At 35.7% G+C, this 15,450-nt stretch overlaps 1 protein-coding gene across 3 annotated transcripts in view; it reads left to right on the forward strand.

Annotated features, from left to right (window-relative positions):
• CTNNA3 (catenin alpha 3) overlaps positions 1 to 15,450 on the forward strand; it is a 446,797-nt gene that overhangs the window by 314,365 nt on the left and 116,982 nt on the right. For all 3 annotated transcript variants that reach the window (XM_085301619.1, XM_085301618.1, XM_085301620.1), the window contains exon 11: positions 3,638 to 3,794. In XM_085301619.1, coding sequence (XP_085157745.1) covers positions 3,638 to 3,794 — 157 coding nt within the window. The remainder of the gene's footprint in view (positions 1 to 3,637; positions 3,795 to 15,450) is intronic.

Raw genomic sequence — 15,450 nt, forward strand, 5'->3', positions numbered from 1 at the left:
CAAACAAGGATGAATTACATAACCATAAATCCTTATCGTTACGGCCTGTGCCTTTAAAACAACGAAAACGTGACTCTTATCTCAAGCTAGTAAGAGGGAAATAGAGTGTAAATTTTAATTCTTTAAATGGTCAAGCTGTTAATATTATTAAAAATATGAAAATACCTTATTTTAGACACACGCTCGCTCACTCTACCCTCCATACAGAGAGAAGACCACAGGCAGCATTCTCTCTCATCCAAAGAGGTTTGGATATTGACTTGAAGTGCTCTTAGGTTGTTTTTCTTCCCCAGGTTTCTAGAAGGAACTGCAGAATGTGGTTGGTACTGTCACAGGAGCGGTACTTCTGTAGCACCAAATGTGGGACTGTCTAAAAAAAACCTTGCATGAGTGCAACATGGTTTCGCCCTGTTTTCCATGGTGATTTTTGCTGATTTTCCATGTCTGGAAGTTAAGGGGAATTGGGTATTAGCAAGAAGGCCTTGTGCCTCTGTTCTAGGAGTACAGAATTCGGTTCAGGGAGAATTATGCCTTGGAAGTGAAAGCTGTATGTATTAATAAAGGGGACAAAAGGAGAGGATGTCAGAGAAGATACTTTCCTCGTTTAGTTTGTCTGTTTCTTTGTGTATGTGTGAGATTTTTCTTAATTAGTAAGTCACTTGTGATACCTGTAGTCTGCAGTCCCTTACAGATAGGCAATAAAGTGTTTTTAACAAATCTTCTTTTTTTTTTTCCATTGTTAGAGCATCTTTAGTTGAATAGAAATCTTAAGCAGTGGACTCTTGCAGCACAGTTGCTGAGAAATGTCCTAACAACATAATTGAAACTGTGTTCTGAAGGACAGTACAAAAACTTTGGCRGTTGCAACTTCTGAATTTTAGTATTTTCATTTGTCTCTCCAGGTGTATTTTTAGTGGGATCCTGAGCTTCAGAAAATAGGTAACATTTGTTACCAAGAGAAAGCCCTGTCCTAGTCATGAGGATGTATACTACTTTAATAAAAAATATAGGAACATAGGAGTTACATAATCTGCTGGTGAGGCTGAGGCTGGCTTTAGCATAGCGTGTTATTGTACACCTGTATTGCCTACTTCGAGATACTTATTTTAAAGCTCATGTTTACTCAAAGGTGATAATAGAGGAAAACGCTGAACATTTACCTAATAAAAAATTAACCCTAATAACCTCTTAAATTCCCTACTTTAACTCTTTACAAAAAATGTCTGTGCTGCAGAGCCTTCAGTAGAAGCAATTTATGTAAACAGAAATTTAAGCCTTCAGCATCTTTAAGTAGTCTCACTCATCTGGGAAGTGAGAAGCAATTGGGTATCAAATTATTAATAAATGTCTGCGGAAGACGACCCTACATTTCCAAAGAAGTAGTGCTGCAAATGCATAGTACATGTGGGAAGGACAGCAGAGTGGTTATTAAGATGGTGTGCTTATTGTTAGGAGAGATGCATCTTTGCTGATATCTTTGAATAGATGGTCAAGTATATACTGTTTGCATTGTGATGAGGTATAAATGATCAGCCTTTTCACCTGTGTTGACTTGGTCGTGCTGCTGTTAATTTTCAAATGTCAGAAATAAAACAATAGATGATTTTAGCTGTGTTCTGAATTGCACTTAGCATTCATTTTGGGAGGGTTTCTCTCCTAATCCCCCTAGAATTTAGCACGATTCTCTCTCCCAGTTTGAGTTACTAACAAACTCAGATACAAGACACTTTCCCCAGTAAATGAAGCACATCCACTACTTCAACTCTGTGTTTCTGGACAACTCCATAAAAGCCAGCAGCTGAGAGAGGAATTGGGTTTTGTGGTATTCACAGAACAGAGGTGAATGGTGTGCTTTGTTCAGGGGCATGATCATGCCATCAAGACAAATCTACTGGCAGATCATAAAACTGATAAGTGTTGTTGCTTCAGATTTTGCAGATCCGGAGTGTGGATAAAATAGAATTGTTACAAGTCTTAGCAAAARGGCTGTTTTGATGTGATGTATGAGGATTAGAAGGGGGATGGTATGTTTAGCACAAACCAGCTTACAGTCTCATAAGGAAAAAGGATAGTTAAGTCCTTACTGGCCCTGGCTTAAGCAGTCATTTGTCTCAGGCTTGTCTGATACTACGTGTCTGTCGCTTTGAAATTAGTGCTTTTATTTTAAGGCGATTACATGAAATCAGTTTTTTATGCCTCTTTAGACTTCATTGTGATTCTCTGCAGTGGTGTTGGTGAGCTGTAATTTTTTGTTGTTTTAGAATGTTTCACAGGCAAACTGCTGAAACAGTAGCTGGTGATAGTGGATTTTGAGTTTTTTTTTTTTTTTTTTTTTTTTTTTTTTTTTTTTTTTTTAAGAGGTAAATGTAATAAGTGTATGGTCTGTTCTCCCTTACCCCAAGTTACTAGTAAAAGACTCTGTCACAGAAGTGTTTTTGTGAAACTCTATATATGCATATTACTTTGTTATGACAGGGAATTTGAATATTGATGTTTGTCATTATTAAATTTAGTTTCAGCTGCTCTATAAATTTGTCTTGATATGTTTAAAAAAATAAAACGGATCACAAGTTTTATTCATGATCTAGAGCAAGGTCAGGAGAGTTGATATTAGAGTAAAGAAGCATCAGTTAGACTTAGGATGAGGGATTTCTTAGCTCTCAAGTCTTCGGTGCAGTGACACAAATTACAGTGGAATGATACTGAAAATATTTCATCATGTAATCTGTCAGCAGTAGATATTAGTGTGATAAGCTATTCTAGGCTGTTCTAATCTTCCTAATTGTGATTTATTTGGTGATTTGACTCCTTAAAACCATTTTCTACTTGATAAATAAAGAATATTGTAGGGGGGAATTGGCATAAAGTAATGTTCTAAGTATACCTTGGGAACTTAATTGTTTGATTTATGTATATATTTTTTTGATGCAACATCAGCAAACAGCCATATTAGGAAAAAAAAAATCTTCAGGTGACTAGTTGTTGGAAGCAGTGCCTGTAAAATATAATCATTTTATAACCTAATATTTCCATCATAAATTGGTTTCTGCTAGAAGGGATAGAACCTGCCTTACTCATTTGAACGTGGTTACTATTTTTAGGCCTGATAGATGAAAAAATGCCAGTCTGTTGCTTTTATGTAGGTGTAGTATGTGTTATGTCCTATGCTGTTGATGTTACGAGTTCTGTGTTGTGTTGGCAAAACCTGATACTTTTGCATGACAAAGGCTGATGGCATCTCTCAGTAAAGATACTCCGTAATAGATGCTGCCATGTCTGTTGTTAAGGAGTTTAAACTCAAAACTGAAGTGAGCATTTGCAGTACCTGTAAGTATACCTTATGAAAGTAAAAACTTCCTTGTGTTCATTTCTTGAAACTGGAATAGCATGAATCCCCTAAATAAAAATAAAAACATTGGGATTTTTGTTGCCTATTCAGTTAAGTCATACCTCTTTTTAATTTTTGAAGCCAACAGGGAGATTAACCTAAGCAGCATCTGACTAATACTTCTACTGTCAAAGTGAGAAACACTGAAAACAACTTTTCTGCGTAGAAAATGGAAACACTGCTTAAAATTTTGCATTCTTTCAGAGAACATAAGTATTTAGGTAGTGTTTTTTTTTTTTTTGGCTGCAGGTTATTAATGCTGCTTTAGCTCTTGCTGCCAGACCAAAAAGTCAAGTTGTAAAAAACAACATGGAGATGTACAGAAGTGTATGGGAGAATCACATTCATGTTCTAACTGAAGCTGTGGATGATATAACAAGCATTGATGATTTTCTTGCTGTTTCAGGTATGATAATTTTCAGAATCTTACTATTCTTCTGGATGCTTTGAAAACTTTTCAAGAGAGTTATATTTTCAATAATAGACCAGTGGAAGATGAATTTGCATAAGGTTTTGTGAAGCTGTTGCATCTGTTTATAAGAATACCATGTTCCAGCAAAAGTAGYTATTTCTGTTGAGCACAGCTTTGGATGTCCATAGAAGTGGTCTGGACAACCTGTTGTAGGTACTTGAGGAAGTGTATCTCTTTTCCTTTGGGTACGTTAATCCAACATCTTAAATGAATTTTTGAGTTTGAGGGAGAAAGAAGGATGGTAAGAGTTTCGTTAGGCAATTCAGCATTTCCTTGAGCTGTGCAAGCACCAAGTATTTGAGCATCCATAGTGATTCTGGACTTATATATAGATTATTGAATGTAAGTAAAACTTGGATTCATAGTAATATGTGATAACACAGAAATGTGATGAAATCATATGGGCTACTTTCTCAAGCAAATGCGTATTTAAAAGCACCTCCTAAATTGAACAGATGCACTGTAGTGTTTCAGATTTTTTGGAGTTATGTGTATTTGTCAAGTAAAAGGTGCTTCTAAATTTTTTCAGTGAAGAGATTTTCACTGAATATTGGTAAGCGATTTTTTACTGAAGCAGTATCTTCAAGATCTGAAGAGAAGATACAAAATAGCTGTTTATTACTTGCACTTTAAAATGGAAATACTACATTTTCAGCTTCTCTTAAGTAAATGCAATGTTGAGCAGAAGAAAAGTATCTTAAATGAATCTTGCATAACAACTTTTCTCTATGGTTAGTGTGGCTTTGGTGCCCATCCTTCTCTACGCAATACCATTGAGCTTAATTCCACTTGTTAGGGTTGTTTGGCTTATGTACAGGGTAGAACACAAACAGTTCTGTGGATGTCAGTAGTTTGAAAGCATTGTAAGTGAAGTCAGAATTAAGTTCATTTTCCCCAAATTCCTCTTGATTCATTAAACATGAAGATGGGCTGTCAAAAGGGTATTAGCTTGGATTTTCATTGCTCTACTTGTTTCTTTTCAAAAATAACATTCAGCAGTTCCCAGTTACCATAATGGACTGGAGTCCTTGTAAGGGAATGGTATTTTTTCTGATGATTAGGACATGGATATTACAGTGCCAAAACTGTAAGCAGAGATGGGTGCTCAGGCCCTTTCTGGGTAAAAGACCAGTAATGAGTTTTTTTTTCTGTTGCTTCTTATTTATCAGGGAAGATAAGAAATGGTGAATATTGACGCAGCTGGGAGACAGAGCCATTTACAGTGTTCTTTTGTAGCTCAACTTCACCAATATATGGCTTTAATTTTTACCTGATTATAATTATAGTCACCACAGCACTCTTTATATAGGCAGTGGCCAATAGAAATGTCTGTAAAAAGTTTAAATGCAGAAAATGGATAAAATATTAATTGAGCTGAGATGTGTGTGTGAGGAAATTCCAGTTAAACAGTATTTTCCCAGAATATTCATTTAATTTGTATGAATTTGACAATATTGCCAATATATCACGTGTAATATTGAAATCTTTTGTAGTATTTCCAAATACAGTTTAAAATAAATGAACCTTACGCACAGAATTCCACTCAATAAATAGCTAAATTATATAAAATAAATGAACTTCATACACAGGATTCCACTTAATAAATAGCTAAATTATAGTAAATTTGGAGTCTCCAGTAAGACTGCAGATCCTAAGGGAAAACTGATAGATTATAGTCTTGCTGCAGTCGTATTTGTCACATTTTCACTATCATCATGATCTAGATTCACCTGCTCTTCAGCACAGCACGCAAGTGTTTGCTTTATGTTAAGGTTTTAAATAGCATTGCTTTTTCTGGAAGTTAGACTAAGACTTCAGTGTGTGCTTTACGACTTTGTCGAACACGGGTAAATTGAGCATGCTGTGAGGGGCCCGCAACTTAATTCTTCTCCTGAGCTGTGGCATGTTGTAGGGTTGTAATCACTGCTGTTTTTAGCCAGCTACGTAAATTGGAAATACTCTTGGACTTTGTGACCAGTCATTATTCCCTCTACTAAATTCATGTAGTGTAACCTGTTTCTTGACTGACTGTTCCACAAGGTAGTGGAGAATTTCTTCCCGATCTACTTATGAAATGAAAGTATGTTATCTTAGGTCATAGACATTAGGTATCCAGCTGTTAATTAAATCCTTCAAATGTATGGACATAAATTTAGGCATGAAGTCAGATGTTTGTATAGCCATCTCTTTCTCAAGCCCATACACAACAAATTTTTTGTTAACTAGAAAACAGCGGTGGTCATTTTGTGGGAGAAACAATTTTATTGCAGGTATTGAAGGTATTATATTTGCAGTGTGAAATACGACTTGATTTCCTCTTTCCTTGAGAGTAGGTTGGAGAGCATTTGCTCAAAAGTTAGCTGCCTACTACTGGATATAAATTTAGTTTTGCCCCAGAGCATGAAAGTTCTTGCTTTACTTGTTCAGTTGATATACTTAACTGGTTTAGCTCTGAACCTAGCACAATTTACAGTGAAAATTGAGTAGTTTATTCTTTAAGCTGCTCTTCTGCGTGCATCCTAGTACAGAAAAGTGTAACAACTTTTTCCTATCCAAGTTAACCTTTTATGGAACCAGATTCTGAACCCTACTATTCCTTACAGGGTCCGGAAGGTTGCAGATGTTTCTTGCAGGACTATTACTGAAATTACTGCAAATAATACTAAAGCTGTTAATAAAGGGGAAAAAACAAGTCAGTTTACTAAGCTGCTGCTCTATTAAATATTTAAATCTCTTTACCCTGCTCTGAAATCTTGTAAGTTTTAAAGTTCATCTTGTGAATTAATTGAACTAAACATACAAACTACAGACCTGTGATTTGTTTAAATTGCATATTTCAGATATTTCTCAAAATTCTCTTAGCTTGAAGGATAGAAGTTAGAAATTCCTTTCATGATTTGGGAAAAATTGTATGTCACTGGGTGTATAGTTTTTCCAGAGTAAACTATTGTATTTTCAGGGCATTTTATGTTACTTGGTTCAGCATAGTTGAATGGTTGATGTTTTCTTCTGGTGAGTAAAAGCAGAAACTTAAATAGCAGTAATATGTAGGCCTAATACCATGAGGTCCAAAAAGATAAATATTCATATGCTTGTTCTGAACTATTTGTAGAGCATCTTTTGTAGGCTTTGCCAAGGTTCCTTGGCACGTATTAATTTGATTAATGCTTAACGTCAGGTGCCTTGCTTGGTCTTACATGGAGGCTAAGTAGAGGCTTCCTTATGAAAGCATCACCTAATTGCTTTGGGAAGATTTTTATTGGCTTGTGTGTAAAATTAATTATTAAGACACTTTAAAATAAGGAAAGGTGCAAGCCACTCGCAGTCTATTCTTCAGTGTGTTAGCCCTGTTACCATGCTCTGAGAGAGTAAAATGTTCATCTGCTGCTCTAAATAGAAAGTTAAATGTATAATAGAAGGTAGATCCAGCCAGCTGGGATTTTACTTGATAATTAGGAAAGATAGGGTAGGTTGAATGTTAAGATCACTTTTTCTACAGAAAGTGACATGAGCACTTTTGAAAAATTTGGTATATACATAAAATATTTTATTTCAAATTGCTGTCAGTGTGTCAAATTTGCACATTTATTTTGAATGACTGAGTTCTGTGGCCTAACCATGCGGCATTTTCTTTTTAACAGGAGATCCAACATTCAGTTAAATAGCATTTGTATATCGTGAGAGGTTTAGTTTGGCGTAGAGTTGAGCTAACTGGTTTAAGTGAGATCGCACATCACCTGAAGTCCAGGCCACTGCTAGGCCTTCTAGGGCCATTTAAAAGCAGTTTTTGTTTTTTGTTCCCTCCTGGAGTAGTTTATTTTGAATCAATATTTTTATGCACTACGCTCACTTTTGTAAGTATAGAAATGAAAGAAGAGGTGTTTAATGTGCCTACAACCAACAGAAGAACTACCATTTACTCTCTGGGCACTTTCAGTCATAATAATTAGGCTACAAAAATAACAATGCTCATACCAGGTACTGAAAAATCCTGATATACATCAGAAGGTATGATGTAAAGTAAAACTTGAGCAGTAACTAGAAAATTACATCAAGAATAATATTGCTTCATACTGTAGCCAATGTAACTAAGAGGAAAACATGATCTGTCTTATGCCTCATGCAGGTAGAAAACTGTTCAGACAGTTTTAACTACTTCCGTTATGCGATAGTTGCAGAGCTGCTGTTTACGTTGTGCAGCAACACTTACATTCTCTGAGCAGAAGATTCCGGTTTATTAATACTCTTACTTCATTWAAAAAAAAAAAAAAGTCAACTGAAAATCACACTAAATAAACAGTGACCTTCCTTTGTTTAGATCATACTTCTTTCATATTGTTTGAGATCAGTTCAAAGTGATGCTTGTGGACTTAGAGTGAGGAAAACAATCTCAAACCACATTCGTTGTTCACATTTTGTTGATACACTGGAAACTTCTGTGTATTCAAATATAGCTTCTCTAATAGAAGCATGTACTGATAATTCTGGAGCAGTATCATGATTGATTTCTTTGGTCTCGGTGTTTGATATCTAGTGTTAATGGGATAGTCAAAGTCTGGGAGACTTTGTAAATACTATAAATCAGCATTTTCTAGTAATTTTGGTAATTCAGGAGTCTAACTCACYCAGCAGAATTGCCTACTTAAGAATTTATTTTAGATTGCATCTGATTATTGGTAGGTGAGATTTTTCTATGAAATATGAAGCATACTTTCCAAACTTGATAAGGAGTTGGGAATACATATTACAAGGTTTACATTTTATATTCCCTTTTCACACAGTATAACCTTGTCCTTGGATTGCAAGTCATTTTCTGATACGTTATTAATGTGAATTGTTGTGGATTGCTGCTGATTGGGTGGGTTAATTCACTCCTCCTAGCTGTGTTTGTCATGTGGCCATTTGTAAGATGTTAAGATACAATCTAACTCCTGTTGAAGCCTCTGGAAAAAYTTCCCTGAGAGCCCAGTGACAATTGGATTGGTCCCTTCAATGCTTGAACATAGGATGTTGTTTTTTTCTCTTAGTATAAACCAAATAAGGAAGCTTATTGCCGAGAGGATGGGGGAGGAGCTTAGCTCTCTGTGAAAACAACTCCTGTGACTCTTCGAAAGCCGGTTACGGGATTGCAGAAATAAAGCATAGGCATGCGGGAAAATTMGGTCTCTGCCATTGTGATGCGAGTCCTTTGCAGCTGCAGAGCCAGGGAAAGGATCGTTCTCGGGCTGATCCAAAACGGAAATGCAAATCATGAGCATTTGAGAGTAAAATGTTACATTCAGTGTTAAAAGAGCATATAATAGAAAAACATTCATGATACGAGCTAGTAATTCTGTTCTTACTTTCCTGCGTATATTGATGTCTMCTTTTCCATTTTTTCTATCCTTGTGACGTTGGAGGGATTTTTTTGTTTCAATTGTTCTTTCTTTGAAATACGTTAGTTCTTGTATGATACTCAGTTTGAAGGAAAACTTAACAATACAGAAGACACAAAAGAGATGAATCAGGTCTTCACAAGTGAAAAGGAGGTCAGATTCCAAATGGCCTGTTTAAGTGAAGGACTCCTCTTTGTAGAGGAAAGCAAGAGCTAATTGTATCAAAAATGTCATTATGAAACATTATAAGTGATGATACCATTGTTCATAGACCTGCTGTTACGCACCTCTTAAGAACAGAGAATCCGTCTCAGCCTACCAGTTTTTATATAAATTTATACCATGAAAAATGTGGGTATTAATCATTGTAACTCACTGATAAAAAGATTAAAAAAAAAAAAAAGCCATCCATTTATCATGATAGTATGAAGTTTTTAAATTGAAATAAGTGATTTGAAACATGCCTCTCATGCGTGAATTTCCAGGAGACTTTTATTGATATACTTGTAATTTTGTTTCTTTTAGTGGATCTAAAGTTTTATTCTCAACTCTGTTTTTGTAAATCAGCTTTTTAGTCTCTCCTTCATAATGAAGCTTTGCTAAAAACGTAGTTTGTGGTATTCCTTTTCTTCTGCTGATTCTTTTGGGTTATTTTACTACTTTTTATTACAAATTGTATGAATAAACTTTTCAGATATAGGTGGAAAAAATTGAAATGTCTGTATTTCTTTCCTTTGTATGCATATATTTTCCTCTCCTGATCATGGCATGTAATTACAATCCTTGGAAAACAATTCAGTTACTAATATTTTAAGGTAATTACCTGTTTGAAGACAAATAACTCAGACTTAAATGTTTAATTCTTATCTCTACTTCTACAAGGATTAGAAGTAAGAAACGTGTCAGAAATGTTTGTATATATAAAATTCTCAGGACCTGTGCTTCTGCTTTCTGTTGTCATCTTGAAGAGTTGGAATTGTGGATCCCCCAAACTGCTTCACCATCCTTCTGTCACTTTCCTTTCCCAAGCTCTGATTATTTAATCTATTGAACCTTTTTTCTAGCTTCTCGTACTTTTGATTTCTGGATTTTGTATGTCAAATTTGTAATATCACTGATCTAGATCCAGACCCATTAAATCCTTTCATACTAGCTCTTCCAAATCCAAAGTTTTCTGTTTTAATTTTTTTTAAGTAAAAAAGGCTTTCGGTTAATTTTAGTTCATTTCTTTCTTTCATCATCATTCCTTATGTATGATTAAAACCTCCTCATATACTGTACACAAACGGCACATTCCCTTTCCCATTGTGTTCTCTGTGCGATGGTGTCTTAACTCTTTCAAATATCTCCTTACAATGCAATTAGTCTAGAGTGCACTTTGACACTTGTCATCTCCTTGCTACTCTGAGAAGAGTGCTGAGTTTAAAAAGTCTTTTTCTCTAAATCTATCCCAAAGAATGGATATTATGCTGTTAGACTTTGAGATGGTATTGTCTGAGGTCTATTTTGCTCTTAAAAACAGTGATTTATTACTTGCCATTTATTTAATGGCCTGGTAACGAGTGGAATTACTTTCTTGTGTGCTTCTGCTTGAGGATGTGTAACCTACTTGTGCAGTTTACGCAGATAAATTGGTAGTGGTAAACCTGGGCATTTACAAACTCTTGATAGTATTCTCTTTTCAGTATTAAGAACAGAAAGATGCAACACTGACGTGTAGAGAAGTATTCCTGCATTTCAACTCCTAATAAAAATTAAACTGATCTGTCTTCAATAGATAGATAGAGTCTTCTGGGACTGTTACAGAAGTTTTGTGATTTGTGATAGGACTAAAGATAGTTTAGACTAAAGTAGGCAAAAGGAAATAATTTTTTAATTGAAGAATTGCCATGAATCGGTGCTGTCAAGGAGAAGACTCATAGAAGACTTAATACACCCTAGTGCCAAAGGTGATGTACAGACCTGAGGAAATCCAGGAGAATGGTGGGTGGCTGTGCCTTCAGATGGAACTGAAAAGAGTATACTCCAGATGCAGAGTTTGCAAGAARCTTTCTAAAAATCGGAGTCTGTGCAGGCTAGGATTTTGAATTGAGCCTCTCAATCTTCCCCTTGGAGTATGAAAATATATTTAGTCTTTTGAAGTGTAATGGCAATAAATGAGATGCCACAGGCCTAGAACAAAAATTACCTTTCGATGTAAATCTTTGCCAGCAAAAACTATTTCTAATATATAGAAAGCAGCAAAAGACAGGATGTTACCACAAACCACTTGGTGAAAGCAGCTGTCATTGGTGCAAATGGTCTTATGGGCCCAACAAAAACAAGCGCTAAGAAACTACATTTTTTGCTGCCATAATCTTGTAGTTTTTAATTGTTTCTAGTGAGGCTCCCTCAGTTTAACGCTGATAAAACAGGAAAAAACCCATGTTACGCTTTTTTTCCAAAGATTCAGTTCTAGGGAGATAACTTACTGATAATACAGAGGGAGCAAATACCCAGTTTCACTTTTTCTCTAACATTATAGCTGCAGATTCGAAGCTTCTGCTGTTACTGCAGTTTTCACAATCAGAGGAGATCTTTAATAGTTAAGAAGCAAGAGGTTGAATGAGCTTTATTAACACAAAGTATAGCATGTTTAAAATAACAAAACAGAAGGTGATAATCACAGCATAAAAGAAGCTGGAAGAGTACTATGGAGGTCATCTAGTCAGACTTCTTGCTCAGAGCAAGACTAGCATGAAATTAGATCAGGTTATTCAAATACTATCTGAACCACCTTTGAAAATCACCAAGAATGGAGATTTTGCAGCTTCTCTGGGCATAATGAAACATATGTTTTCTTGCATCTAATTGTGGTTTCCCATGCATTGTATGCATGCAGACTAGTATGGATCAGTGCTTTCTGCTGTTTCTTATAGAATCATGGAATTGGTAAGGTTGGAAGGGATCTCTGGAGATCATCTAGTCCAAGCCTCAAACAAGTGGCCCGTATAGGAATTGAACCTGTGACCTTGGCATTATTAGCACCACGCTCTAACCAACTGAGCTAAACCTAGCCCCCAAATAGGCTTTCTGTTAACTTCTGATGCCATTTTGTTGCAGGTGTTTGTTCATTTATGTTTGATACAGTTCTTTGTTATTCCCTTGGACTCCTCGGTACAGTTGATTTCACTGAGCATTTGTTTTACCAAGATCTGTGCTTTAAGAGAGTTTAAGTTAGAGTTGCAGTCTTTTCATTTGATTGCTATTGAACTAAAATCGATGAAGTGATCATGAATTACAACCTAAGTTCTGAAAAAAAAAAGCAGTTCTTCAGTAGGTGAATTTTTCTGAGAAAATCTGATGAGCATTCGTTCTTCAGTCTATAGCTGAATGCCCCTTCTAAGCTTAGCTTTTTCTCCCTTACTTTCTTCTGAACGCAGTGGACAGAGATCTGCTCGTTTAGAGACCATTAGAGATAGTGTTGCTTAGTCTTCTGAAAGATTCGGTCCTTTTCTCCTGAATGCAGAAGAAGCTCATTGAGATTAGATAAACAAAGTTCTGTGAATATTCCCCTTCCTCTTCCAGTCTGTCTATTCTGTGTTGGTAGTTAAATTTTTAATATCCTTAGAGAGTATATATATTTTTTTAATTTTTAGCAAATTCCCAGCATTAATTATCCTGTCCGATATAAAACCAGATCTTCCCTTTCTTTCTCCAAAGGGACTGGCTCAAATAGGTTTTTTTGAAATCCATACTATACTTTCAGCTTCCCTAACTTTTCTTATCCTTAGCATACAATTATGTGCAGCCGTGTTTGTTTATTGTAATACTCTGTGAACACTGTGTATTCTTTCTTTTCTCCGTTCTATGATTGTTATTCCACCATTCAGCCAATGCTCATGATTTTAGTGTCACACTCTGTAGATTATTTTTTAAAGAATGTTACTGGCTGTCCTCTTCAATTTCATCATATCCCTGTATCTGTTACTGCAAATATTATATTATGTATTTTTTTAAACCTATTAAAACCTGAGGTAATTTGAAATGATAATTTACACTTGCTGTGGTGCTCTAAGGTGGAAACAGGCCAAGGTGTGAAGGAAATGGTAGAATGTTTTTGTTGTAATTGGAGAAGAAAAATCCTCTTGTTTTCAGTATTAAAAACTCTTGCTTGAAACTCTTATTTGAAGCAAAAGCAACAAACTTCAAGCCAAAAGTAGGTTTGGAATAACTGATCTAACTTACGTTTATTGATTTGACATACTGAGAAAGTAAGTTGCTGAGCACCAGAGGTAACTGACATAATATTCCTTGTCCTGCTCTTTTCATACTCTATACCAGCCAGAGGCTGTGCTGCTTTTAGGATCTGTATGGTGATTCACTTGCACGTACTGTCACAGCACAGGAATAAAATTATTATCTGGAGTAAAATCCTAGTTACTGTTGCAGCTTTGAGCACTCTTCTGTTGATGGATTTAGGGATGAGGAGAAAGGAGGTGTAAAAGCATCCACTCCAGGGGCAATTTGGGAGTCTTCTAAGTATGTAGAAAAGAACTTCTTCCTGAGAGTCCCTGRTGCCTCACAGCTTTTGAGTTTCATGAATGCCCATTTCACTGGTAAGGAGTAGAACTTGCCCGATGTCTCCTGTGAGTTCCTTGTGTGTGTGATGTGGATCATGTGTTGATTTGTTTTTTCCTGAGGAGAGGAGAGCCCTTGTTCTAGTTCCTGCTGACCTGTTGTACAAACTCCAATTGCAATATAGTGGGTTTTTTTATATTCTGGGACTTGAAATACAATTTGTCTTATGTTTTTTTAATTAAAAAGGCATATTTGGGTGTTTCTTTTACTGTTTATGAAGGAAAACATAATTCCAGTTACTAATACCATCTGTTTTTTCCATCTGGATATTGTAAAACTGTCGTTCAATCAGGAATCTGAGATTAAAAGATCTAAGGCACTTTGTGGTGCTTTTTGTTTGGAAAGCTGAGATCACCCTTCTCTTAACTTTGTAGCATTGTTGTATCTTTTGTTATGTTAAAAAAAGATGCTTGATTAGTAACAGTCAAATGGAATGAATCATGAGGTCAAACCTCAGTCTTTTAAGTATTTGTAACATTAAATTTTAGAGCTTCATCAGGCTCATGTTTTAAATTACTCGTGACAGTTGCACTTTTAAGATAGTGATCTGGATGTTTCAAGTAGGTCAGAGCAAACTGCAAGATAAACTGAAAATACTTGGACAAGGAGTAAGAGAATGATTCAGATTTCTGGCTTGCTTATTTCGCTTGGTATAACTAGCTTTCATCAATGGTTCGAAGTTCTGGTCCCTGTTTTCTCTGTTCATGTTTACAGATGAATGCATTGCAAAAACTTCTAGTTATAGATTTGCTGTTAGCATAGCTATGGAGATCGGGGGAAAAATGAGATACTATTTGGAGACTTACAGTTAAATTTTATGTTTTCCTTCTGGCTTTTTGGCACCTGCAGTAGAAGAATACCATGCCATGCTTTTTGAAAGGGATGAGGTGTGTAAAATATCTGAATAGAGATTTGCGTACTTGTTTATGGAGAAACTGTATTCAAATAGATAGGAAAATTCTACAGTGGATCTTGCTGACTTTTATTTTAAGTTTTCTTGGCCCAGCTGTAATGGTGCTTCGGGATAAATGTGATCTCATTGATCCTAAAACAGTTCAGTTGCATTCTCATCATGCTTATCTGGGGTGTAAGAAAATTGCTTAGAATTTTTTCCATTTTGTTTAAGACTAAAGACTCTGAATGTGTATCACTGGGCATCCAAAGCTAGTTTCTACTGGTATGCCTTTCATCAGTCAGCAGTTTAATGACTTGACCTTAAGGTTGTGTCAAAGCCTGTTAGAAATATCCTCCACTGTTGTGATTTCTCTTTCAAGCTGTTTGTCTTCCACCTCATGCAAACGGTATTTCAGCAGTTTAGTGAAGTATTCTGTGAATAAGTAGGTTTTTGTTCTCCTACTTAACCTTTTTTTTTTTCTCTTTTAAAATAGGGGTGGTGACTAGAACTGTATCTAAGATTCAGGCACATTAATGGATTGTTATAAAACTCTTTTTCTTCACTGTGAGGGCTTTCTTAGGAAATCTGACCTTGTTTACCTTTTAATCACCGTTGAGCTGGTGTCTGTAGAGAATTATTAAAACTGACTAGAAATTTCTCTACTTAAATTAACAACTAATGTAAGCTCAGCATTATACAT

This window comes from Rhea americana, unplaced genomic scaffold (genome assembly GCF_003343005.1).
Source record: "Rhea americana isolate MKP2758 unplaced genomic scaffold, rheAme1 scaffold_179, whole genome shotgun sequence".
In the NCBI taxonomy this organism is placed as follows: Eukaryota; Metazoa; Chordata; class Aves; order Rheiformes; family Rheidae; genus Rhea; species Rhea americana.